The 27,835-nt window shown below is 38.3% G+C and overlaps 1 protein-coding gene across 6 annotated transcripts in view; it reads left to right on the top strand.

The window, feature by feature from the left end:
- The first annotated feature begins 12,870 nt into the window (after positions 1-12,870).
- Positions 12,871-27,835, top strand: part of LOC128086647 (neuroendocrine protein 7B2) — a 40,095-nt gene continuing 25,130 nt past the window's right edge. Inside the window, exons 1-12 of one of the 6 annotated variants that reach the window (XM_052695469.1) lie at positions 12,871-13,087; positions 15,495-15,565; positions 15,891-15,987; positions 16,349-16,599; positions 17,101-17,261; positions 17,360-17,506; positions 19,152-19,226; positions 19,857-20,024; positions 20,298-20,433; positions 20,764-20,872; positions 21,638-21,785; positions 22,169-24,596. In XM_052695469.1, the coding sequence (XP_052551429.1) occupies positions 12,962-13,087; positions 15,495-15,565; positions 15,891-15,987; positions 16,349-16,599; positions 17,101-17,261; positions 17,360-17,506; positions 19,152-19,226; positions 19,857-20,024; positions 20,298-20,433; positions 20,764-20,872; positions 21,638-21,785; positions 22,169-23,730 (3,051 nt within the window). In that variant the 5' untranslated portion in view covers positions 12,871-12,961 and the 3' untranslated portion in view covers positions 23,731-24,596. Of the gene's footprint in view, positions 13,088-14,701; positions 14,721-15,494; positions 15,566-15,890; positions 15,988-16,348; positions 16,600-17,100; positions 17,262-17,359; positions 17,507-19,151; positions 19,227-19,856; positions 20,025-20,297; positions 20,434-20,763; positions 20,873-21,637; positions 21,786-22,168; positions 25,984-26,005; positions 26,214-26,961; positions 27,204-27,835 lie in introns of those variants that run through there. The other 5 variants (XM_052695470.1, XM_052695471.1, XM_052695475.1 and 2 more) reach the window with 5 other exon arrangements.

Raw genomic sequence — 27,835 nt, 5'->3', positions numbered from 1 at the left:
GTGGCCTGGATTGCACTATGGAAAATCATGGAAGATTGTACTTCTGTCATTAATGCACACTGTTGCACACAATGCACACAAAGCCTGTTCATCTGTGTATTTAATGTAAATGCATGTGCACTGAATTGTAATACTAAAATATCTTTCTAATGCACTGAAAAAAATGTAGGTATATGTACTTTACAGGCATAAAACAATAAAAACCACTCTGTCATTATTACTGTGCTGTATTTATTTGCAGTTAAACTTGGTCTGTGCATTCTCTTATCTCTCTCCTCAATATTTATGCTTATATGGTGGCTGAGAACATAAATACATTTATCCTTTTAAAATTTGCCATATAGCCAATGAATCAGTCCTCTGTATAAAACCTCCCATCCACCACTGTTGCTATACAATATTTAAATCTTCAAATAATTCATTAAAAAAAAATTTAATCTTGCTTAATTTAAACTAACATGCTTCCCAAAGTGCCAGTCACTCTGGAAATTTCAGCTTCCTGTATACTTGATTTGCAAATCTAGATCTCTGTGGGTGCCCATTAGCGATGACATCAGCTATTCTTTGCACTGACTCCTGCTGTGCATCAGGTCTGAGCTATTTTGAGCATTTAGATTCAAAGAGCTCAGAAAAACTCATAGCCCCTTTCTGTAATTATTAAATACTCTTCTAATTAGCTATACTAAATCTGTTTAATCTACCAGCCCAGATCTTAGCTGTAGAAGCTGAGCTATAGCATTGTGACTGTGCTAATGGTTAGGTTGCCCTTGAGATCTTTATCAGCACCTGAAGCCCCATAGTCCCTTTTCAGTGTGCACTTTCTCTTTCTGCCCTGGCTCTGTTATGAAGCTGTCTTGTTCTTCACTGTGGAGTTGTATTTTGAGGGGCAGCACATAAAGTGTCTAAGGATAGGAACTCAGAGACAGCAAGCTGTGAGCTGCATCCCCACAGCATCTAATGCTCAGGCCTTCACAAACAGAAAAGCTGCAGAGACACAAAGAGAAGATGAAGGCAGCTAGAAAAGCAAAACAACTGATTTTCTGCTCTGACATGAAGAAAAATTCCTGAGGATGGTAAGATTCAGAGACCCATAATGAGGATATCATCTGTGTTTAAGGGCATCCTATCATATTTTGGAAATAAAATTCTCATCAGCGTCAGACCTAGCAGCTCTGAACGCTTCATTGCCTAAGATAACAAAGCACGTTTCTGAGACTGTATTTCTTTAGCTTTTAAAGTCTGAGTTATTTGCTTCAATTAATCTTCACCTCTTTAATTATGGAAAAAAGAAAAAACGGTGTATTTGATGTCCAAATTAAACCATCGTCTTGACTTCGAAAATGAATAAATAGTGAGTCAACCCAAACAATAAATAAACAATAAATAAATTCTGCTAAATATCATAAGTTACCTGTTGCTCGCTTCATATTGCTTTTCGTTGTCAGTCACATAAAAGAATTGTCCTGGAACCACGTGTGTGAATCTTGGTAACTAACCTGAAGAGAGTGGGAAGGATTTTAACTTTTCAGAAATCACCAGGTGGAAAGTGACTTGGTAAAGATGACAGTTGACTGAAGAAGAAAAAAAAAAAAAGCAGCTGCCTACTCTTTACCCAAATGCATGCTCTCTGGAGCAATTGAAACTGAAAATTTTAACACTAAAGTATGAAGCTTTCTCTGCTTCATGATATAACATCCCATCCAGCAGTATGAGCAACATACAAGAACCAGAATATGATCTTCACAGAACATGCAAGAGATATGCAAGCAGTTCTGCATCAGATGCATGTTAATGCTGTAACTGGTGTAAGTGGGAGGACCTCTTAAAGCACAGCTTTTGTGCTGCAATTAGCTTAGGGTTTTTCAAGCAGGAAATCAACTTCAGGGCTGGTGGTTTTCCTACAGCTAACTTAACTAGCGTAGCAATTGTTTGATCTTTGCAGGTTTTAAAATATATGGTTTTGTATATAGTCAATGGAAAGAGTTTAGAATCTCTGTAGCTACCTCAAAATATCTCATAAAACTAGAAGTAAATGAATATAAAAATTACTGAAATAAGGACATATTCACATTGCAGTAATTTTCTTCTACATTTGCTTATTTAAATAACCTGTGCATTTCTGACAGACTGAAAATGGAGGAAATAGTTATGCTTACACAATAATATGCAAATAACTTTTTTCCTCTAAAACGCAAAGGAGGGAAATTATGCTCATTTGGGGATTACAGGATGTTGGCTTTTTGAAGACATATCTGACCAGTAAAGAGAAAATTATCTAATTTGAAAAGAGGACGATCTGTCCAGCAGCTAGGACATGAACTGATGGAACCCATTCTTCCGTTCCTGGCACTGAAAAAATTTTCTCTGATATCAACTCATAGTCTGATTCTATTTGATATTTCTCATTTTCACTTTAACTTCTGCCTGAAATAGTTACAAATACTAGTCTTAAAAGTGCAACACTTCTTTATTTTGCCTTATCCTTTTTATTTTTGAAGGAGGAATGGATTATAAACATTTACTTGAAAAAAAAAAATACAGTGCTCACAAGGTAGTATAGAAATTTAAGAATAAATTAAAATTGGATGGAGCGTGGGAAGCTAGAATGACATGTAGTGTTTTTACCTTGACAGCCTTTCACTGGAGGTGGAACAGCGAAAGATCTTGACACGTCTTGACATCTCCAGGTAGAAGACAGGTAATTTATTTCAGACGCAGTAAGAATCAAAAATTAATGTAGTCGCAAGACCAGGAAAAAAAAAAAGCCAACAGGTGAACTCAACATTTCCTAATTGAGTGCTGATCTTTTGTATTTTTTAGGAGTAGAAGTAATTAAAATTGCAATACATTATAATGCAACATATATAAATATTATTTCTATATGTACAATTATAACTGGCTTACCTAACAGAGTAAAGCTAGCGGGGAAAAAAAAAAGATCCATTAAGGCAAATTGGAAACGTCATGTGACAAACAGTGCAAAATTCTTGAAATCACAAAGCAGTGAGAAAATTTAAAGAAACAGACATATGTTCTTATTTGCTTCCTTTGTTAGGTGTTCTAAGCAGCTTTTTTTCCTTCCTCTTATGAGTTGCTGCCTTGTCTTAAGCTCTCATTCTCAATTTCTTCAACCTTATTATTTTTTTAAACTTTTCTTAAAAAAATTGGATGAACAGAGACTTAATGCCACCAGATAAACAGTTCTACTACCTAGAATTTTAAGTTTTTCTGTGTTAGTAAGGTTGATGAGTGCATTAATATTGAATATGGTCAGTTTTCAATTTATCTAAGACGATGAGAAATGAGATGACAGTTAAAATATATATTGTACAATACTTAAGCTATAAGCTAGAATAGCACACAACAAGATATAAAGATGAAGAGATAAACCATTGAACATTTAATGGTGAAGTGCAGACATTTCCAAAAGCCTGTAAGTTCATGTGATGTGGAGTGCCACTGACGTATCTACCAGCCAAGGAAACTGCATAGCCATGGTAGCATGGCATTGCTCTCAAGCAATAAGCCCTGTCCCCCTGAATTGTGACCAAGCCAAACATTACCAGTGCTGCAGTCTGTAGAGACCCAGTTCTAATACTCTTTCACAGCAAGGTGGTATGAGCTTTTCTGCACTCACAGCAAGCTCAGTCTATAAAATGAGTTAAGATTCACCCACAAATAACAGAAAGGTATCTATATGCATAAGAGGTTTCAGTGCTGTGGCTTTGCAGGCAACAAGGCTACTTCTAATTTCATTCACATATAACATTTATGACAGAGAGATATCAATGCCATTTATTTGATAACAAGAGTAATACTTGTGGCCTCACTTCTGCTACGTATGATTACAGCGTGCACACTGCAATATGTAACAGAGCTTCTGTTTAAACAACTTTAAAAAAAAAACTTCAAAAAAACACTTTTTTTTGTTTAAAAACTTCTGGTTTTCAGAGAAAAAAAATGTTTTTTTTTTCTGTGAAAGTTCGTCAATAGGCTATTCAGATCCAAAAACTGATGATATTTATTCTGCAGTCTTTTTAACAGTTACCACTGTCAAAATTGAAGTCTGCCTATATTTTTCTCAATCATATTTACTGACGTCCTGATTTGTGAAAAAGCACTTGTGCAGGTGGAATTGTTTGTGTAAGACTTTTTAAAGTATGCTCCTTACACAGATACGCTCTTCAAATTGAGCTGGACTCAACAGCCATTATAAGTCACTGTATATATTACAGAAGTAATAGGATGAGGCTCTATGGGACAAATGTGTGTCTTAGCCACACAGTAACACCATTTCTACTTAGTTTGAATTACTGATGGGTTATAAAAAGGAGGTTGCATAGGTCAGTGGGAGGTTAGTGGGATTGAATTTCAAGAGACCTGGATTTTATTCTTAGCTCAGCTATTGACTGTCCTAGACAAGCTATCTCATTGATCTGTGTCTCCTTTACCTAGGAATACAAGTTGCCTTGTTTATTTGGATTCCAGGCTTTTCCTAATAGGTTCTGTCTCTTATTGGATTTATGCAGCATCTGGTGTGAATAGGCTAAAATGTTAGTTAAGTTGAGCAGACACATCTGTTTTAAAGGAAAGAGGAGAAATAAAGAAGATAATAATAAGGATGATGATTTTTGTTCACAAACAATGTTCTTTTCTACTTGAAGAAAATAAAAATGTGGATTTGTATAAAGAATTCAGATTGAAGAAATGCCAGATGTTAAAAGAATGGAATACAACTGGAGGGAATATGTTAAATAAACCAACAAAACATTTACTGACTGTCCTTTAAACATTCAGTAGAGTGAGAGCATTTAACAGATGAAGGTTTAAGTGGAGCCCAGAATCACACAACAAGAGAAGGATAGGGCCCAGTTTTGCCATCCCAAGAACTGGGATAACAACCCAACAACAAACAAGCAGTCAAGTAAACAGGTGCATATTGGATGACTGGGGAAAACTGAGGAAGGAAAGCCTATGTGTGCTCTTCAAAATAAGTGTGCACAAAATCACACAACACCAATCTGTTATTTCTGGGTCAAAAGGTGCCCTTGGATTCCAGAAATGCACTACGGAGCCTTCCAGCAATGTGTCCATCACCATGCACTGTGCAAGTCTCAACAAGAGTCTCACCATCAAGGCTATTATTTAATGATTTTATCTTTTCAAACACTCCCACTGCTGGTACATTAAAATAGCTTATTTCTGCCACGCTGCATGCAGAAACACCTCGTTCCAGAGAAGAAACAGGGAATAGAGTTTAAAAAAAGGGAATCTGTGGCTTCTGTTCTCTGCTGTATTACAATACAGAAAAATTTTCTTTTGAATGTGCAGGTGAAAGTTAGTTACAGTTATTTCTGTCCAGCCTGAACACTGCCCCTACCTCCAGCAACACAAGCCTTAAGCCTGCATTGAGAGGCTGCTTCCTAACAGGAAACTGCAAAACGATCTACTGACCGTTGTATCTAATGATGGGTTCCATTTGTAAATTATTTACATTCTAAGTCTGTTGTGAAAGTAGCCTGAGACAACTGATCTGTAACAAAGAAAAATGCTTCCATTCCATTAAAATCCTTCAGCATCTTTCAGACTGACTTGAAAAACTGAAGGACGCTAATGTATTGGCGCGGCTTTAAGCTTAAAAAGCCTTTTATGCAAGAAATTAAGTCTTGATCAAGAAAATAACTGTTGAAACCTTAATATCATTCAATGACAGCCACACTTGAAATTTTATAGCATAATGTTCCTTGTTGCATAATTTGGATAGACTTTTGTTCTCATTTTAATTTTCCATACACAGCTTGCTTTGCTTTTTTCTCCTTGCCACACTGATTGAAAAGAAGAGAGCAAAAATTAGAAAAGTAAAACAAGATTTGGATCTGGAGTTACACTTCTAATTTCAGAAGTCTTTCACTTCAAACATGCTGTGAACAGATACACATATATGACTAGGCTTGGGTGCCTAACATAAGATTTGAGCAGCTGCATTCCAGCTGAGGTCCCACCTCAGGCATAAGACTGAAAAAGATCCCTTCAAAGCCCCACTCAGCTTCCACCCAGGACTAGAAGTATATAGACTTCCTGCTCTTTGGATTTTTTTACATCCTTAAAGTAAGAACGTGAATCTGCCTAGAAAATGTGCCAGAAAGAAAAAAAGGCTTTTTCTTTTCCTTCTACTTATTTTCATATTATAGGTTGGCCTGAAGTCTAAACTCAGTTCCTTTGCCAAAACTGTCTCTCAATAGTTTTCTGATAGGCTTTCCTGATTGGACCAGGCAGATGATGAAGATGATATGAGGGTTTAAGCTTCTTGTTCTACTATCAGTGTAACCAGAGGAGAGTTAATACCCTTCTTTCATACAATTTCATAATGCTGACAACAGCATTATCCAAGGAATGGAATTTTCATTTTTTGTGTTCCAAGAGTCAAACAAAGTAATAGTTCTCCCGTTAGAAAAAACCTCTCCAGCCACCAGAATTAGTCTACAGGGAAGGAGTGGGGGAAGTAAAAAAATAAAATAATAAAATAAAAAAGAGACTTTCTACTCCACAATGTACTGGGGAAAAAAAAAAAAAGATTCAGTGAGTCAGAAAAAAAAATTATGTGCAGCAGCATGACTCATTCATCAAGTTGGTATTAGGATATTCTGGCTGCCATCTCTGAAGAAAAATAGATACTTAATTTTTTACTGAACTCTACACTGGATTTAAAAAAAAAAAAAAAAGCAGCATTTAAAAGATAACTATATATTTTTTTATTCCTTTTAACCCACATATTTTCTTTACCTCTCTTCTGGTCACCATTCTAGCAGATAAATAATAACCTCTCTTATGCAGCAGAATGGATAATTAGAGTATGTCAAGTGGATCTGAATTCTCCCAAAGAAGAAAAATTAATAATACATACTTAAAGGTTTCACTGTAAGTGCTTTACACCAAAGGATAAAAACAATGAATAAAAGAAAGCTGTGCTGTTATCTGGAAAAAGTGAGTAGGGCATCTGCCTCTGAAAGAGTGGTCAGAGTTCTCTTTTTATAATATTTATACTTCTTATGAAATGCAAATGAACAAAAACTTCTGCATTCCAGTCTGTACCAAGCACCTAAGTGCTATATACAACTGGCAATCCTGAGTTTTAGGAGCTTTATCTTCCAGTATTTGCTAGACCATCTGATTCAAGAAAAAAGTTTAGAGATATATAAAGGTATAAAGATATACCACTAGCTGTAGGTACTTATAGCTGAAAGAGATTGGAATTCGTTCTAAGCAAGTTGATTAAATGTATTGTTCAGAATATATAAAAATAAACAGCATGTATGAGAAACTCAGAGTAAAAAGGAAATCATACATTTATTTTTACTTTGCTAATTAAAAATGTCCAATGTTCCTTTTGAACTTACCACTTAAAATGATGCAAGTGTAAATTCAGATGGGTGTATCATTTTGATGAGAATCGGAAGCATTCTTAAAACTAATTAACATTGTGTGAAATAGTATTCTATAAAAGTAAAGTAACATGAGTAATCTTAATTTCCTTTCCAGATCTAGAATTATAGTTGTGTGAAACTTATATTTCTTCCAAATCAAGTTTTTTTTAACTCTTTTTTAACTCTAGTAAAACTGAATGAATGAGTTTTCTCAGTAGTGCATTCTTATCACGATTACTTCACTGAATCAAAACCACATCTCTTCAGAGGTGCCTTTGGTTCATTTTTCAAGCTAAATAAGAAGTGCACTCATACCTTTCCAACTGAAGTGGGAACCAAGAGATACTTCTCTTGAACAATGATACGCATATAATAGAGGTAAGACACTTGAAAATCTAATGCACAAGCAGAAAAAATATACAACACATCATTCTTTTCTAAGAATGGATGTGAAATAATTTGTCCACAAAGCAAATAGTGACAATATTGTTCAGCAGCTCCATTTGTAACCTGACACAACCAAGTGTCTGCGTCTCTTATAACCCCAGTCCCTGTCACACAATTGTATTCTGAAAGAGTGGTTATCCAAATAAACTGAATCATTACATAGAGAGATTTTAAAATCCCAAATTTTGTATTTTGGATATAAATTTTCCAGCCCTTCAATGATTTAATTATTTATAATTTTTACATGAAAATACCTTGCCAAAAGCATTCCAAAATGCTTTAAGCACAGTCTTTGCTTAGAAAAAGGAAATAAAATATCATATTACCAGAGTATTCTCTCAAGATCTGGGATTTATTTAATATTGAGAGGAATGAGTTTGAGGAAAAAAATCAAGTTCTCCTTTCACTACCTGGAACTTTCACTACCTGGAAGTTTGTAAAGGGGATATGCTAAAAAAAAAGAATATTTTTTTTGTCCTTATCTCATATCTGCAGTCTATGCATTGTACTGCCTTCCCATTTCAACACTTTTTTTTTTTTGGTATTTCTGTTGTTTTAAATGTGACTTCACAGTTTAGGAAGCTAACCAAGTAGCTCTTTTATCTTTTTAGTTAAAATGCCATATTTGCAACTCAGAGATGCATACTATTAGTTTATTATTATTATTTATTTATTATTTCCATTTTTGGCAGTACCAGTTGGTCTGCCTTCCTTCCATGTTGCTTAAGCTGTCTCGCTGTCTATGATGTCACTAAAGCAGAAATCTGTAACTATTTTATGGTTTGTTTTGTTTATATCCATCTATACTTTAACTCATGAATGAAGTTCAGTGATGATAAGCGGCAGGTGTGAAGGCTCATGACCTTGCTTAGAAAGCATGTTGAACACCTCATTTGTTTTAAAGGTACAGGATATATCTCAATGTACAGATCAAAATTTTGGTTTTACTGGAGAATTTTCTGCACTGAAGAGGAGTGTAAAACATTGCCCTTGTTAGGGTTATCTTAACACCATTATTTTACATTTTGTATTGTAGAGTTGAAGAGAGTGAGTGAAGATAGCACATGTAATCTTTAAATCATTCCATTACTGACAAATTGCCAGTTTCAGATAATTCAACCATTCAAACACAAGAACTGAAAGTGAGAGAAATTCAGAAGAGAAAAACCAGGCTTCTTACTAATGCTGTTAAAAATGAAATGAAATGTATTGTAAGTGCAAAATGTCATGCACAGTGTCAAGAGAAAAATCTTAGCTTCTGCCATGATGCACTTCAGCCATCAAGCACTTACAGCAGGAAGTGTCTATAGTGAATTGAGTGGTGTGACATCATCAGTAACTAAACTGACTTGATTTAGAAGCACCCTGTATATTTTAAAGGCTGATTTCCAAGACAGTATGTGGCTTCAAAGAAGTCCTCTCTCCCCTTATGTGGTAAAAGGGAGATAGCAAATTTATCAGCCTGATCAACAAATATTATTGCTTTCATTATTTTCAATTTTTTATTTTCTAACTGAGTTCCATTTGACAATGTGAACTTGAATTCTGCTCACCTAGACTGACTTGTTGCAATTAGCAGATTTGAGTTCATTAGAAGTACATCTCCATCCCCAAAGAAAATATGTAAAACATTACCTTGGTGCAATTAAGCTTTAAACTATATTCACTAAATCAAGATCTTAGCATTTTATATATTCGAATCTACCTATAAAATCACTGGACTTTTCTGAAGTTTCACCTCTCTATGCCAGACATGCAGGTGTCTTTTGTCTCATATAATGATTTCTCTGCTCCTTCAAACATGTGGTCTTGCAGAGTAAATGGGGAAAAGTTATTCTGAATGCTATGTTTTGTATAATACTGTTCTCTGCTATCTCAAAATTTCGTTTGAAAAACCTACATGCCTATAGTACTAATGACTGTAAATAATAAATTCAATTACTACCCATCAAGAAATTGAGGTTTGGAATTTCTCAGACAAAATACAGGTGGTTCTTAATGTGGAATATTCAAGCTTTAATGAAATAGCTTTGATTATCTATTCTCAGGAACAGGAATGCAGTAAGAGGAGCAAGCTCAAATACAGAGTTAACAATTTATGCAACTAAGGTTTTAAGATTGTCATATCTCTTCAAAATCATTTAGGGACAAGATGGTAATCTAAGAGCAAATTCACAGCCTTAGTGGAAGGTGTGTTAAACAGAATTACTCTATCTTGAACTCACTGTCCAGAGGAAATTCATGTTGTCAGTCTAGAAGACATCCTTTCTGCTTTTCTTGCTTTAGATACATTGTTCTTCCTTACTATTTTTTTGAATTAGTTTTCATCGAGATTCCCCTGCAGAGGCACGGGATATAGTTAGCCTTAAATTCTAAAGGTATTCTGACATGAAATAATGTTTTCCTTCTGACATAATTCCGAACATTTGCACGAGGCAGTTCTACCAATACTTTCTGTCCTGGGAAAAAGTTTTTACTGATGACAAGACAGAGTAGTGGTGGGAGTGAAAGAGGGAAACAAAACATAAGTAACATAAATGCAGCCTGAACAATCTGCGGAGATGATGATTGTGAACTGGGTGCATAATTTCTCATTGAGAGATAAAGCCAGGAATAAACTAGAATGAGGAAGGATACTCAGAATAAACTACACTAAAAGACACTGAAGACATCAATATGTAAATATCCCTCATGCAGTTATATTTCAGTTTCTCTTGGTCTAGCTTATCTTTCTGCCCCAAACTTGTTCGGATGAGGACGTAAGCTTGTACCAGAGAGATGCTTGCACCCTTTCCCCCCAGATTCTGAGTTTGCTCAGGAAGGAGTACTTAGCAGTGAGTTCTGTTTTCCCTGTTCCTCACTGGTACTTTGCCTGTTGATGCAACTTGTTTCTATCTCCTACGGCTGAGTTTCTGGTTGTTTCAACCACTGAATGTTCTGAGTGTTTACTGAAACAAGTATTTTAATAAACATTTGACTCTAGAGCTCTCAGTTTTTGATTAGATTTCAAAACTCACAAAGCCTCATGATAAATTTAGGTGAGGTTTTATCCTCCTAAAATGTAAACAGATTCCTGTATATGGATTGTGAAAAAGAGCACACATGTATGAAAAAATATATCTGTGTTTCATGTAGACTGCACCAAAAGTAATTCAGCAAGTATCAGTGAATGCCAGTGGATGTAATTTTTTCCAAGTGGAGGAATTCAATGCCATGCTTTGCCTCATATGCACTTCCATGTCAGATACCATTTTGTCAGACTGCTCCTCTGCTGCCATCTGTCACACTACAATAACATGTAATGGAATGTTGGTGAGAAGGTTCAACTTCTATTGCCAAATCTCCACTCCCGCATCTGATGTCATGGGCCAACATAATAAAATAGGGAGTATTACTTTCAGACAGCCCTCGGACACGTTTTGTGTGAAAATGAATGTAAACCTTCCCCCCTTGCCATAAACATCATTCAGGATTGGCTTTTCACCACAGACCTTAACAACTAGAATTCCTTAAAAAGCAGAAGCTGGGTATGTCAATTCTTAGACATTTCTATAGGTTAAAAAAAGGGCCAAATAGATTTTTTTTTTTCCCAGTTTGTTTTTGAAAGAGCATAATAGATTTATGTTGAGATGCTAGAACTGGTTCATAAATTAAATGCCTATTCCTTATTTGCGAAGCATTTTTTTTCCTCAGTCCCTACATGTAAATAAAGCAGAAATGTTTTGAAATAGTCACCTAAAGGATATTACAATACTTGATAAATGCTTTTGACAAAATCCATAGTATTGTATATTTAAATATCTAATGGAAAAAGCATGAAGATCTCCATCGCTTTTTAGAAAAATAAAAAACACCAAACAGAATATGCGACCATCGTGGTTTCTTCAATGTGAATTCTGAATAAAAAAGACTATGAGTTTTAAAATATTTAGCAGATCACAGCTCCCTCTTGTGTAATTTGGCATTACTACAGAAAGCCAAGTTGTATCGTGATTGCTTAAATTAAATTGTGTTCTACAGCTTAGACTGGGGCTGTTTTACTCAGTTACCTGATTCTTACTCAGGCCAGTTAGAAGTCCATGAGACTACTTTCTATTGCATACACCTCACTAAAGCAACCTTAAAATTAGTGTACTGTTTATCTGTCTACTATTTTTACTCTTGTACTTCTTTTCAGTGATACTTCAGGATTTTGAGTTTTGTATTTTCATATGATACGAATGTCAGCACAGATAATAACACAGTAAATCTGCACTAAGATCATAATTACAGGAACTATTACTTTTGCTCATCTGTTAACTGTTAACTGTTATTAACAGTTCAAGAGCTACCTTAGAAATAAGAACTTTAAAGTTCCAGATGTCTGCAATAACAATACAGAGTAAAGCCCCAAGAGCACAGCCGGGGAGGTGTAGGAGGACGCAGTGATGAACAGGTAGGCAAACCCCAGTCTGGAAAGCACAAACAAGGCTGGGGATGGTGGTTAAACTGCCATCATGTTTCAACTGCCACTTACACCCTGGGGTGAACTGCGGCTCTGACCACATAAAACGAGCACAGTTAACTCAGGAAAAAGGCGTCAGTGGCTGAAGGTATGAGGGACCTTCCTATTTACAGCGCCGTTATAATCAAGATTGATACCGTGCCTTCCTTTCCTGAGAATTCGGTTTAAACAAAAGTGCTATGGTTTATTATTTTGGTATTTTAACCGAAATTTATTCGAAAACATGCCAACTCGGCGAGAGGAAGCAAAGAGAACCCCAAAGCTCCTGCGTCCGGGGGCCGGGCGCCGCGGGTGACAGCGCCACCGTGCGGGCGCTGAGGCAACGGCCGTCGCGCGGCGAGGGTGGCTCCTTAGGCGGCCAGCGCGATCGCCTGAAGGCGGCGCTGCTCGAGGCAGAGAGGCGACGCGGAAAGCAGGCGCTGCGGGCCAGCCCTGCCCGGCCGTTGGGCGGCGGGGGCCTAAATTCGAACGGGAGGCGGCCAATGGGAGGCGAGGACGGGGTTGGCGCTGGGTTTGAGCCAGGCTGCGGCGGACAGTCGTTGGGGTTATGGTGTTGTGCTGGACCTGAGGGGTGGTGGGCGCGGGGATGGCGGAGCAGCGGCGTGGCCTGCTGCGGCTAGCGGTGCTGCAGGAGCTGCGCGCTTCCTACGGGATCAAGGTGAAGAGCGGGGCCTCCTTGGCGGCGGCGAAGCAGCCCGCGGCGGCCGCAGAGGTAGGGGACGGAACGTGGCGGCGGTCACTTGAGGGCTTGGTGGGTGCTGCGCGGTGCCGCCTCGGACGCTGATCGGGCGCTGAGGGGCGGCTGGCGGCTGCTGTCGCCTGCTGTCGCTGTGCTCGCGGTTAACGCGCTTGCCGTGCCGGCCGGCACGCGTGCTTCTGAGGGCCTGCTGCGTGCCCCTGGGCCGTGCAGCAGCTCCGCATGTTCCCCCGTTTCGCTCACCTTAGCGTCACTCGCTGTGAAAGTGAAAGCTTAATCGCCGTGCCGTTTGCTGGAGTATGTAGGTATTACGTGGTTTCCAAAAGCTTTGCCTTTTTTCTTAAAGTTGACTTCTTAGAACTGTGGCCTGCTGGACTTTATTTGCGTGATTTCTTGGCATAAGACGTGCCAGTGGGTGTTTTGGTGCAGGTCTGTCCTTCCTCTGCCTGCACTCTGAGGAATTCAATCCATCCTGTTACCTTCAATGCCTACTGCAAAATCGTTGAAAGAATTTTCTGTCTTGGTACTTCTGAGTTAAAATGTAAGTTGTCTCAGTAGAGAGCGATCTGAGCACCACAGAAGTCTAATTCAAAACATCAATCTCCTGGTCTAATTCAGAACATTAATCTCCTAGAATCTATTTTTCATATCAGGGAAGCAGTCATCACTACCCAAAACCTAAATAAGATCCCCGTGCAAGTAGTGTAGCACTAACAGTGTCAGCTTTCTGTAGCACTATTTCCTTTAAGGACGCTATGAAATGCTGCAGTAACCTGTGGTCAAAGTCAGCTGAAGGTATTGCAAAATTATGTGCTTGGGTTGGGGTATGTGGAAAAGGAGAGAGGAAGAGTAAAGCCAAAATGAACTTCCTCCCCCTTTTCGAAGTCACTGTAACGGATCTAGCTTTTTTTTTTTTTTTTTTTTAGTATTGGAAGAAGAGGTTATAAAGACTGAACATGTATTGATGTATGCCTACAGAGTTTAAGTATTACAGGGGGAAGAAAATGATTATTAAGTAATAAATGAACAAGGTAGGAGATGGTAGAGAATAACATTTGTTTTGCCTTGTATCTCCTATTGCAAGGAAACAGACGTAGCTCCAATTTAGTTCTTATAATAAAGCATGGCTTTTGATTTGACAACCAAAGTCTAGTAAAACAAGTGATGTCATGGAACTATAGAATGGCCTGGGTTGGAAGGGTCCTCAAAGACCACCCAGTTCCAACCCACTGCAGGGTTGCTACCCACTGGATCAGACTGTCCAGATATTGGTTACAAATTTTAAGTACTGAATTGCAAGATGCCAGAATTCTCTATTACATCATTTCGTAAACACAGAAATAGATTTTTATCTTGGAGTTAATTTTCTTTTTGTGTTTATGGTAGCTACATAGATTGCAACAACAGAAGCATTTTTTGCAGCTTATCTATCAGGTGATGTTTGTTCTCTGTAGGACAGATAGGCCAAAGGTGGCCTGTAGGGTTAGTCATTAACTATTTTCCCTGTGTAGTCAGCACTTTGAATTTCAGGCATAGATAACTGAGAGTCTGCATTCATTTCTGATAATAGAAGTACAAGTTGAGAATGACAGTAATCCTTTTGGGTTGGCGTGAGCTTGTGTTTTCTGTAATTTTAAGTAGAAAAGAGGTAGAGTAAACAAAAATATAAGTTGTTTCACTTATAGAAGCTCACAATTTAATGTAACAACTTTGTAGTTACCTCAGATAAACATTTAAACCAACCAAAAAAAAAAAAAAAAAAAGTGAATACTGCAGGTGTATTCTGGTAATATGACTGAAGAGATTGCATGCTTTCTACTGTGTAACAAATACTCTGTCTTGTTACAAGGTGATAATTTTATAATGATTTCTTAAGTATGCATACTAAACCCAAGAGCTCAGAAACGGTCTCTCTCTCTCGACTGTTGGATTAAGATTAACCCTCATTGAAAGAGCAGTCTTGAGTGCCTCAAATGAAGAGAAAGTTTCTTTTAAGGAAGTTGTTATTCCAAGTTGTTGAGTTGGTTGTTTTGTTTGTTTTATATATTTTTAAAGGGAAATTTGACTTGAGCAATTTGAGAAGGTGAGATTCTGGAAGAGTCTGTTAGTAAGTACCCTTACCAACTTTGTGGTCTTACAAGAAAACGGACTCTTTTCAAACTAAAAATAAGCAAAACTTGCTGCAAAAAATCCTGTATATTATTTTACAGTAACCTGGGGTGTTAGCTGCAACTAGAATCAACAGAGGCTCTAACATTTACACCTGATGGAGCTTTTCCTGAACATACTTCTTATTTGTATCCTCTGAAAGGTTTTCTTTTTTGTCTAAACTATCCTTCTATTTGTGGAATACGTATGTTTCTGTGATAACTTGTTAACGAGCCCATCAACTTTGCATAACACTGAGTTTGTTTTATTTTAGAGTAAAGTCTTCGGAACATCTTTTTATGTGCTGCCACAATCTCTGGTGCCAGAATATGGATATATTCCCAGGTAAATTAATGTTATTTAGAATTACACTTATTTGGTCGCTCTATAATTATGATCTATAATTATGATATATATAATTATGTTGGAGGAGGTATAATCCAGATTTGTTAAAGAGTGTGGGGGAATAGGAACAGCTCCACTTGGGAGAGGAGGGAAGTAGTACTTAGATGGGGATATCAGAGCCTTGGCTGCCCTTGTTGAATGTCTCTACACTTACTGTCGTGGGGAAACAGTCCTATGCATTATGTTTTATCTATTTGTCATAAAGTGCCTTTTCTCTGAAAAATGTATTCTGAAGTTCAGAAGTATACTGCTGTTCTGTCCTTAGCTTTCTCGTTGATGCCTGTGAATATCTGGAAAAGCATGTTCATACTGAAGGACTCTTTAGAAAGTCTGGATCTCTGGTTCGTTTAAAAGCCTTAAAGGTATTCTCTAAAGCTTTTTTTTTTTCTTTCTTTCTTTCTTTACTTATGTCTCAATAGATTGTTCATCTTCCCAGATTAGCAGAAGAAGCTTGTGACTGACCAAAGTTGTTAGCAGGTATAGATGCCAGACACTGTGATGGGATTTAGTGATGTTCTCCCCAGAAGGATGTGAACAGTGGAGAACCAATAAATAAAAGCTTCTTGTCTGATAGCATCGTCTGTATCTCTTTATAGTGTAGCTGGGTTAAAATAAATAAATAAAAATATATAAGGCTGGTGCGGCCTACAGAATTAATGCATGATCTTAAAATCTGGCAGTATATTGAATACTTAAAACCATGTTTCTTCTGAACAATTTCAGAGTAAGCTGGATCAAGGTGAAAACTGCCTCTCAGCTGCACTACCGTGTGACGTTGCAGGGCTTCTTAAGCAGTTCTTTAGAGAGCTGCCAGAACCAATCCTTCCATCTCATCTACAAGATGGCCTTCTCAAAGCTCAGCAGCTAGCAAAGGGGAAGAAAGCTGCAACTATGTTGCTTTCGTGCTTAATGACTGACAGAACAATCGAAGCGCTGAGATACTTCTTCAACTTTCTGAGAACTGTGTCCTTAAGGTCAGTGTAATGTAAAGCAGTGACTGTCAATATTCCTAAATTCAGTGAACTTCCCTTTTCAGGCATACTTCCTGTGTTTGGTTTTGACTTGAAAACTTTCTTACTTGCAGCCATTTACTATAACTCTGGCACAGTCTTTTCCTTCCTAAATCTAAAGGGCTTTCTTACAAAACCTTCTTATGCTGGAATTTATCTTAGTCTTTCATAGCTGTGTTTATCCTTCAGAAAGTTGAGGAGCAACTTAAACTAACGTAATCTCATACCTTGCATTTCCAAAAACTGATGGGCAGCTATAACATACTGAGTTCAACAAGTACAATTGCTATGCCTAGGTTGCATAAGCATACCCGCTACTCTTGGTATGTGAGCACACAAATGAATGGCTCCATTTTTTTTTTTTTTTTTTCAACAGTGTTTGTTGCTTGCCCTTCTCTCCCTCTTTCTCTGCTGCTTATGTCCTGATAATTTGCATTAAAAAGTACACTTTTTTTTTTTTTAAAGATCTAGTGAAAACAGAATGGATAGTGGCAACCTGGCAGTGATTTTTGCTCCCAACCTCTTGCACTCGAATGAAAATGAAAAGTTGTCAACCAGTACAGAAAAAAAAATTCGTTTGCAGGCTGCTGTGGTGCAAACATTCATTGATCACGCAGAAGAAATTGGTAAGCGATACATGTTTATTAAGTTATCTTGTACTTACTTGTATACAACTTTTTCAAATTTTAAAATAATTTTTAAAAATATTTCTTAATAAATTCAGGACAGGTACCAGAGTTTATCTTGGAAAAGATTCCTGCAATGTTAGGTGTTGATGCCTTTCAGTCTACTCCCTCATTGAGGGGCTATGAAGACAGTGAAAATGAATCTCCCAGTGAATGTAAGAGGAGGAGGCACCGAAGCGTTGGGGGTAAGTAAGTTGTGTGAAAGGTTTAGCCACTGAAATGGGTTTTTTGCAGCTCCAGATATGCTGACCCTGGGCGGATTAGACTTTTGAAAGCACAGTATTTCTATGTGAATTGGAAACTCTGAGTCAGATGTGATATACTGGACATTGTCACAGTTGTGTGTCTTGTGTGTGTAGGATCATGAGTGTTTAGGGAAATGCACCATAGACTTGGCATATATTGCATATGTGTAGATTTTCTTCATCCGCTTTATTAATTTCTAAGTACTTTCCAACGTGTTTTATGTGAATACAGTTCATTATTAGTGAGTTCTGAAATATTTAATGTAGAAAAGCAAATCTTTATATTGGGAAACATTGATTTCAGTGAGACTTGAAATTGAAACAACTCCTACTGAGCTAGTTTAGTTGATTATTTTATTTTCAGATAATGCAGCTTTAATAGAAGAGATTTAAATACAGTTCGGTGAGTTTGTGCATTTCTAAAAGCTCTTGGTTTAACCATTTCTATACCTAGGTGGATAAGAAAGTGGTTTTCTATTGGTTTAAAAAGGTAAGGATGAGGAGAATTTCATTGAGACTTGTATTTCATTTTTTTCTTTAAAATGATGTAGTGTTTCTTACCTTGAAACTAAGAAGCTACATTGGTCATTAGAATTACGAGAACTACACAATTTAATTGTAACTATAATATGGATCTTATATGTACTGTTATAAAAATGAGTGTATGTTTAGCTAATGCTTGGAATATTTAACCTGACAACAATTGACTTTAAGGCTTTGTTGCTGTGTATGTTTAGCCAAGGCGTGCTTTTGTGTAATATTTTGTGAATAAGGGATGTCACCCAAGTTACAAAGTGAGAAATGTTTGTGAATGTTCAAATTTTGAGGAGAAGTAGTTAGAATTTGTTAAAACATTCTGTAGAATAGGTTCTGGTAATATGCAACATCTGTTTTCTCCAGATGTGATAAAACATAATATTACTACATTTCAGTGTACACTTATCCAAATCTGAGATCTGAAAACTGCCTGACAGCTACCTGTCACCATAGCTCTCCCACTGCAGCATTACAGTTTGCTGAGCTTTGCAAGGAGCATGTAGAAATGCAGCTGTAGGTTGCAGGAGCGCTTAATAAAAATGCTTCTGTTTTACACTCTTGGAAGCAGGAAAAAAGGTAAAAGCTCATGTGTATTCTACTGGGATTCATTTTGCCTTTATTAAAAAACTAAAGTTGTGTATTAATTCTTCGCAAGACCAAAATTTCATTCTGTTATTTGGGCCTTTGGTCAAAGTACAAACCTCTTCTCAGGTACAAGAGAATGGCTTAGTGAGTTCTGTGAGAAAGTCTTGAATGAATACCTTCTGAGTGTACCTATAACAAATCAAGAAATTGGAAGCCATAGATCAGTATAACACTCAGTAGAATTCTTTGTGTATTTTTTTTTTTCTAAGCAGAATTTTTCTGCCATTGCGATAGCAATGTAAGTATGTTGATAAGATCTAGGCTGCGGGTTCCTGTATGTAAAACAGCCATTTAACTGATTTGTTTTAACTTGCATTCTTTCAGAGATATAAATTTCAGTTGAAAGTAGAGCAAGACAAATTTCATATTTGAATTTGATTGCTCGGTGTGTCTTGCATTTCAGATATTGTTAGTGGAGCATTGAATAAATTTAAATCTAACAGAACACCCTCCACTACACCTCAGCAAGACAGAAGCGGTAGGTATTGGTGTATTTGTGCTAAATAGAGCGCATGCAGCATCTCCTGGATTTGTATGCTACATCCCACAGTGCCGCTCAAGAATTATAACTAAAGAGAAATGATTGCTTCAATTGTGTAAAACTATGAATATAGATAGATTTCTGTTCAAGATACTGCATATAGTTTAGCTATTGCAGCAGGGGGCTGGTTCTAGTATGAGTACTTCATGCTTTTCATCTAACTTGCATTAAGGCTTCAGTAGCATTTTATTCTGACTTGAAAATTGAAGGACTTCCTTCAATTTTAGTCCTTCTTAACTTACAGGAAAATGACTGTGTTTTTTTTTTTTTTTTAACTGCCTACATTATTAATATGTGGCTTTGGATTTTCCTTTCTGGTACGCTCTGGTACTTCTGGTACATTAGCTTGCAAAGAAAACAACCAAGCAAAAAAACCAACTAAACAAAAATCCCCCCCAAAAAACAAAATGGAACCAACTTAGCTATACTGACTGCTTCCGCCTGTTCAAAATGCATGCACTTCAAGTTTTTACAGCAACTTCTGGGGTAAAGAACAATGCTGTGTTCTAGTAGTAAACTCTTACCCTTTCAAGCTGTTATTGAAAATTTTGGTTTTGTTATTTTCAGTCCTTTCATCTGCGACTCCAGTGGTTCTTACTCCAAGTACTAAGCGTAAGCTTCCAGCTGATTGCTCTCAGGGCTTGTCCAGCAAGAAGAGAAGATCTTTTAAGCACGGTTTTGGTTTTGAGCTGTTACCAAGCAGTATTTTTAACAGCAACTCCACACCAGCATCAGGTAAATACAGTGCCTTAATTTTTTCCCTTTGCTGCTTGAAGTGGTTGTTTTTCTGTAGTGTGCATTTTATTACAACCCAATTCTTCTATGAATGCTTCAAGCAACAGCCCCATTTAATATTAAACAAAATGGAAGTCAAAGTAACTTCAAGTCATCACTGCAGAAAATAAGTAAATTGTCTGTCTACTAAGACTCTTTTTCTGTGCTATGTTATCTGTTAAGTATCTATTTGAAAACTTAATTATTCTAACATCATGTATTTTGTTCCTGCAGTTCAGTTTGAAGCAAGCCCTAGTGTGTCTCTCGAGTCACCTCAAGCTTCGTTATCTCCTTCAACGTGTGGTGAAAATCATTTGTCTAGCACAGGGAACAGAAGAAGTAAAAGACTTGCAAGCAAAAAGTTGTACAGGTGATTAACCTTAATTCTCAAATTGATCTAACTTCCTTGACTGTGTGGAGGAGGTTAAAAACCTCATTCAGTTTTTAAAATGATTTTTTTAAAAAAACACAACAGACTTTTATAGTATTTTTCAAAATCATAGGCAGTAAAATCTAGTTCAAAATATTTATTGAAAAAAAAAAAAAAAGTATCATAGTGGCTTCAAAGGGAACCTTTCTGTGCCTACTAAAAAAGCTTGATGTGAGGTCAATAGAAGTCATCAAAGCAGAGGAAAGAAGTGTAAGAATGTTGTCATTGCCCTCCTAAAGAGTTTTCAGTGTCACTTCTTTGTCTTCCCAGGGCTGAATCAGGAAAAACAGGTTGCTTTTCTCCAAAGATTAGCCGAAAAGAAATGGTTCGTAGGTCATTACGCTTGAAGTTTGGTTTGGGGAAAAGCAGTAGGGATGTGGTAAGTATGCTGCTTTTATTACAGTGCAAACTTTAATCAGAAGTCTTGGGCTCTGCTTTTTACTAGCTGGAAGGATTTGATTGTGAATGGTGGGGTAAGAGTACAACTGGATCTGCTATCTAGTGCAAGAAGCTGTATGTTTGTTTCCATAGTAGTAAGTGATCATTGCATTGGGTTTGGCTGGCGTGGAACAAGAGGCTGGCACAGGACACAGTTGTGACAGCTGACCTTGAAGTGACCAGAAAGACCAGTATTCCATGCCATATAATGTCACTCTTAGCAATACAAATGAGGTGAAATATTTTCTAAGTGGCCAATGCTTAGAAAGTGACTGGTCATAAGTCTGCTGTTGGTGAACAATTGCTTTTGCATCACTTATGAGAGTTTTTGTGAGGCTTTGTTTGTTTTATAATGGTGTATTTTTTTCTCTTTTCCCATTCTAATTCTCTCTTGTGACCTGCTTGAGATAGAATGAGCAAGCAAATGGATAGGGACTTATCTGACAGCTGGAGTGAACCCAATGCAGTTGCAATCAGTAGTTCTGACCATTTCTGAACCTCTGATTTTGCAGAGGCTGTGTTTACAGTCATTATATTTAGAGAGTGCTTAAGCCTACCTTGCTGCAGGTAGGCTTCTTTCTGTGTAGGTCTACAGAGAACTGAGAAAAGATGAAGTATGGCCAGGAAAAAGCTGCTGCATACCTTTATCCTGGTGGTCTTTATAAATGGAATTCCATTTATTTTTTATTTTTTTTTTAATTCCAAGAATGTTGCATCAGGATGTGCAGTTGGTAATAGAGCTGAAAATATTGGAAGGCGTCTTGCCGGTCAACAGAATTGGGAAAGCGGAGCTGAATTTACAAAAAGAGGTGTACTCTTCAGCCCATGTATCAATGAAAAAGTCTCTAGGAAAGGTAAATATCTAACGTAACACAGTGGGAGGGTGAAATTTTTGTAAGGACAAGTAACCTCATATAGAGAATAATTGGATTAAAAATGTTTCTAGCAAGTAAGTTAAAAGCTAGTGAATGTTAGTGGCTTCTGTGGGGGGAAAATTGGTTTAGGACAAGCTTTTGTTTTTAATGTATCTTAGTTCTCTTCTGGTTAAGCGTGATGAGAGGTGAAAAAAGATCATCCTGAAGAAGAACTGAAATTCACATCTCTAAAATGACAGAGTTTAATGGCACCTTTAAATTCAATGCTGCTATAGTAACATTTATTAGCAAAAAGTTTTCCTATAATGGTCATTTTAAATTGCAAGACATTGTCATTAAACACCTCTAATCTTTATTTTAAGGTTCAAAGAATGTGAGCAAGTCAGAAGAAAACTTGTTAACTCCAAAATGCCACAACAAACTTGTTTACAGAATGTCATGGAATAGTCCTACTGTTATAGATTCTCAGGAGATCAGCAGCAATGAGGGAATTCTGCCAGAAAACAGTTCTTCAGAATGTGCTTTTGTATTTGAAAAGCTACCGGTTCTTCCAGATGAATGCAGACTTGCAGCTGAAGATCAACAAGACAGCAGGTTAAAGCTTTGTGAAGAAGCAAATAATTTAACTGCAGAAACATTACTGAAAGTTGAACAGGCTTTCTCTGGGTCTGGAAGTAATCTTCACCATCTGAGAGCTGATAGAAAGTCGTCTTTCTCAGGTGTAACAGATGAAGCATTAAAGGAAACTCTGGGTCTCACAGGGCTCAGTCCAGAGAAAGAATTGGTAGCTGGAGTTTCTCAGAGTCCAGCGAAGGTAGAGTCCAGAGAGCTGTTCCACCAGCAGTGTCAATCCTGTGATATTGATAAACAGCAACCAAAAAAAGATGAAATGAAAACTTTGGAGAAAAAAAGCTTCCGAACTTCTCTTGAGATTGAACTTCAGGTCCAAAAACCAGATTTAAGAAATGTAATAGATCTCTGGCCAGTACCTGTGTCACAGGAAGAAGACAATGTAGCTGTTCAGAACAGTTCATCGAAAGATGACTTAAAATTAGATTCCTTTGGAAGAAAAGAGGAACTAGAGCTACCGTATTCACAAACAGCTGAAAACGGTACGGTACAATGCTGTAGTTCAGAAGAAGGTACTGCTAAACTTCCAGGGACAGGACAGCTTCCTGCATTGCAGTTGCCTGTACCAGGAAATGAAGTGGGCAACCAATACTTGCAAGCTGAAAATTCTGTGAAAACTTTAACTAAGGCATCAACTGTTCCTGACCACGGAAAGGTTTCTGACCACATACAGTGGTTTAACAGGCTTTCATTAAATGACCCAAGTTCTGCAAGCAAAACTAAATCACCTCTTAAATTCCAGCGTACTCCTGTCCGGCAGTCTGTAAGAAGAATTAACTCCTTATTGGAGGCTAACAAAAGACCTATAAGCTCTCAGCTCAGTATAGTTAATGATGTTGGTTCACCACTTGTAAAATCTTTGAGCTGTGATTCTGCACTCTCTTCCTGCACAGAAAAACCCAATAAGAATTCCAGTGCTTTGTCACTCAAGAGTGAAAGTACACTTGACCAAGTTTCTACATCTCATAGTCAGCTTGACTTAACATCCAAACCATGCTGCAGACATCTACGTCTGTTAGACAAGCCTGATGGTTCTGTAAGAACTGCTGGAATCTACAGACAGAAAGTGACTGTTCATCCGTCAAAGTCTGTTCTAGAAGATCTAACCAATCAGGAAAAGGTGAAATCTTGCTTAAAAGTTAATACAGATGTAAATATTCCAAATTTTGCTCCAGAAAAATCTACAATCATAAGAAGTGCTCCAGGAAAAGAAAAAGCTCGTTACAGAGGCTCTCCAAAGAATCCAATATCTAAAGTGAAACTGCTACCAACTGCAAAACCAGTAGACTTGTAGGATTAATTATGATTGTGAAACGGGGTTATTGTAACTTGGTTAACCTTTGGGAAAATCTACTTTGTTTTTGTGATTTGTACAGGTCTGTACCTTGTACGTAACACTTTGAGGCTTATGTTGAGGTTTTTTACTTATGCTTCTTTTATAACTGCTAGTCAGTTTGTTCAAATTGATTTGATTTTTTTTTTTTTTTAGTGTTTTTATGAATGTTTGCATTTATTGCTTGTTTACCTCAGCTTCTGAAAGCACACTGTGTCCCAGAACAAATCTTGCAGCATTTAGCCTGAACACCAGTTACAAACAGACCTAACAGACATGTAAAAGACATATCTTAGTGCTGCGTCTTGTTGATTTCCTTTACTTCCTAGTTTCAGGCATACTGTAGCATTATTTTGATATTTAAGTTGGGCTTATTACCAATTCTCCTTCTGAGAAATTTTCTTTATTTCTATTGGAGTGAAAACTCAGGCAGTGAGAAGTCTTAATTTCTTCAGGCGACGCCTTCTGCAATATGAACCAAGAATCTTCAGTTGTGGGCAGTAAAATGTTTTACAACGAAAAGACAGTCTTAACTTATTTCTAGAGCAATAGAATAGTGTGAACTAGATGGAGAGAAGAAAATTTTAGATGCTGATGTCGCAAGGGAGGATGATTGTATGAAGCCATAGTCTGTCAAATGTTGATTTGCACAAGCAATTGTTTACATCTTTTGAAATGAAAACTGTTTGTCATCAGTTGTAAGATTATTTAAGAGTGAACACTTGAAACTTGTTAGCTTTCTGTATGTGCAAATTGTTTGGCAAAATATAAGAGCTGAAAGCACTGGATACTTCTGGTTTTAATAAAACCATGGGTTTTGTTCCTTCTCTGAGCCCATTCTTCTGTAGTGACTTAGAAGTTTAGCATATGTTGTCATATACACAAAGACTGCGCAAGCATTAGTGAGTAAGTCTGAAAGAGCTGAAATCAGAAATAGTTTTATTCTGGCTCTCAAAGATGCGTGTTGGTGATTTTCATTACTAGCAAAAGGCATGGTATAAAATAGTTCAGCAAGAGTAGGCTTTTACAGTGATCTATCAATGGCAGGTCTAGTTCTGCTGCTTTTCTCAGTCCCCCTTCTTTCCCTTATTTGGGGTGGGTGTCAGAGCAGGGGTCTGTAGCAATTATTCAGTGTACAGTAGCAATTATTCTAGATTCTGTTTTAAGCTGTCATGCAAAGAGTTGGAGGAACGTGTAGTTTGTGAGTATATATTGCTGTTTTTATTCATTATTTTCTTCCATAAGTGTTGAAAGATGTTCTTGTGTAATGTGAAGGCACAACAGATCTTTGCAGAAGTCTATCAGTTGCAACTGATCTGCTTCTTGTGCTTCAGAAACTTTAAGCTTTCGGAACTTTCATCTGTACAGTAAGATGCTACAATCCAAATTCCAAGTTATTTTGTCAGCATTTCTGGGAGTAGAAATAGCAGGTTCAGGATTAAGCAGTAGAGACCTGCACTGGGCAAGTTACTGATATGTAGAAAGGGACCAGAAGGTAGGAAACGAGCATCAGTCACCTGCTGAGAGCAATTCCTGGGTCTATTGTGCTCTCTGAAGCATCGAGGCTGGGGGTTTCTGTAGATATCTCCATTCTGAAGTTGAAAGGCATGAAATTCACATTAGCAGCAGTTAAGTTACACGAAGCAGTCACTATATAAAACAGTCATTAGAAATGATTGTTTTGCTGAGTGCTAAGAATTACAGACCAGATACAGAGAGATCCCTTTAGAGTCTTTTCTATTAGCGGCAGCTCGAGCTGCTGTTTGCTGATTCGATTACACTGCAGCTCTTTACCTGCGCGCGCTGGGAGCTGCCGTGCCGTCGCTTTGTGTCCTGCCGTTACGTAATGCCGCCGGCCTGCAGTTCGGCTGCGGAGCATCCTATTCTGGGAGAAAAATCCGGGTGAGAAGCCGAGCGCGGCGTCGGAAACAAAAGCTGACATCCCAGTAACGGCGTCCTCCAAATATAAACCGAAAGTTGCCGGAGCGTTGCGTTCGGCTTGTCGCAGAGGATATCCTGAATACCCGTTAGACAAACACGGCGCCAGGTGGCCGGCGGGGGGGCCGGGGCTGCGCACGGAGGATGCGCGGCCGCGGAGACGCTGCATCCGCAGAGCCGCGCCGACAACGGGACGGAGGTGAGTGCGGGACGGCGCGGCTCAGGGCTGGGGCTGTCGCCCGGTTTCCTCCGGCTCCTCGCCGACAGCGGCGGGTTGTGCTGCCCTCCGCCTTGTAGCGCGGGTTATGTGTAGAAAAAGGGCAATTTTCTCTAGGCGGCAAACAGCGGTTCGGGCTGTGCGAGGCTGCCTCCTGCAGAGGCTGACGGGGATGTGCGGTGCCTTGGAGACGCGCAGGCGAGAGGGGAACATTGTTTTTTTCAGCCATTTTTGCCTCGAAGTTATTGCAAGGCTCCTGGCTAGAGGCGGTGGAACATCCTGACGTCTGGTGCGGGGAAGTCGGGCTGCCAAAGGGAGGTGGGGGGGGGCGAGAGGGTCTTTGTTTGGTTAAGAGATTGGGGTTAAGAGATTAGGGATAGGTGTTGTAATCTTACTGTGATGGGAATCTGAGCATTGGGAACCAGATGCTCTGAATAAAATTCAATCTGAGAAAATAGTGATTAGTTTAATTTTATTTTTGTGTTTAATTAAGTTGTACATTGTAGCTGTCCAGTGAAAGGCTTTCAGGGGAACCAAATGAACCCTCTCTGTTTCAGTTGGGAAGATGATGTATGTGCAGTAGGCAGCCTCTTGTCTTATGGCAGAAATAAAGCCATGATGGAGATTGTTCTGCTGTTCCCACTGCTTGGTTTTTCAGGCAGAGAAAGCATACAGCTTGGGAAGCATCTCCCATCTGAAGAAGGCTTCATATTGAGCCCAGGATTTATAAAACAGCATAACAAACACGTATGTGAGGGGAAACCAATTTTCATTAAATGAAGCAGTGGATCCATTTTGTTTGCAGTGGCTGCCTCATGAGCACTGCAGGGAAACACAGAGTGGAAAGACAGATTTGGGAAATTTATAGTTCTGTTTTTTCTTTTCTGAAGGGAACAAGCTTTTTGCCATTCCCCTTTGTCCCCCACAGACCTTAAACTGACTCTAGAAGCTGGGGGTAACAAGCTGTGATGTATAGTAATAAGAGGAGAGTTATTTCCACTTTGTTTTCACTACCATTTCTAATCACATCCATTTATTTTTCCCAGGCTGCAGTTGGCTATCAGGATGGCAAGCACCCTGCTTTGTACCAGCATGTTCCTGCTGCTGTTTGGGTTGGCCTCGGCATATAGCCACAGCACCAGAACTCCAGACAGGGTCTCTGAAGCCGACATACAGAGGCTGCTCCATGGGGTGATGGAGCAGCTGGGCATCGCCCGGCCCCGTGTGGAGTACCCAGCACATCAGGCTATGAACTTGGTGGGCCCGCAGAACATTGAAGGTATCTGGCTTCTTCTGCTTATGGTGAATTTTTTGGTATGCTTTAAAAAGAATTATGGCTTTGCAGATGTATCTATGCAGAATATCCCAAGCTCAAAACCACAGGCTTCTGCACCGTGTTGTTGTCCAGCATTTGCTTTTGAATCAGCTATCTTTCACCTTTCCTAAAGCAATGATTAGGGCAGAAGAAGCAGTGGTTTTCTATGTACAAGCTTTGTAGAAAGAATTGCGTTATCTTGGAAATTACTGAACTCTTATACCTCATAATAACACAATTTGCAGAATTCTTCCTTAATATTGAATATATCTATATCATGTGTATGTTTCACATTACACAAATGTAAGCTGTAGGCCCCAGATCTCATGGATTTTTTGAAATATTTGAGGACCGCAGGAGACCAAACATTTGCAATGTCATGAAAGGTAAAGGGAGAAACCTTACAGAGGGGGATTGGACATTTCCCAGAGGTCTCTACAGCATCAGGGGAAGCACAAGCGATCTGGTGCTCTGGAGGGGGAAGAAGGAGGGAAGAGCACAGCTGCCCATTTCCCTGCTATGTAACAATAGCACTTGAAGACTGTGTTGCTGTGATGAATGCAACAGGCTCAGGTTCATTGTTTTGGACAGTTTTT

Source organism: Tympanuchus pallidicinctus, unplaced genomic scaffold (assembly GCF_026119805.1).
Source record: "Tympanuchus pallidicinctus isolate F22 unplaced genomic scaffold, pur_lepc_1.0 scaffold3, whole genome shotgun sequence".
Taxonomy (NCBI): Eukaryota; Metazoa; Chordata; class Aves; order Galliformes; family Phasianidae; genus Tympanuchus; species Tympanuchus pallidicinctus.
The sequence above is the reverse complement of the archived record's forward strand: the minus strand, read 5'-3'. Positions and strand labels throughout refer to the sequence as shown.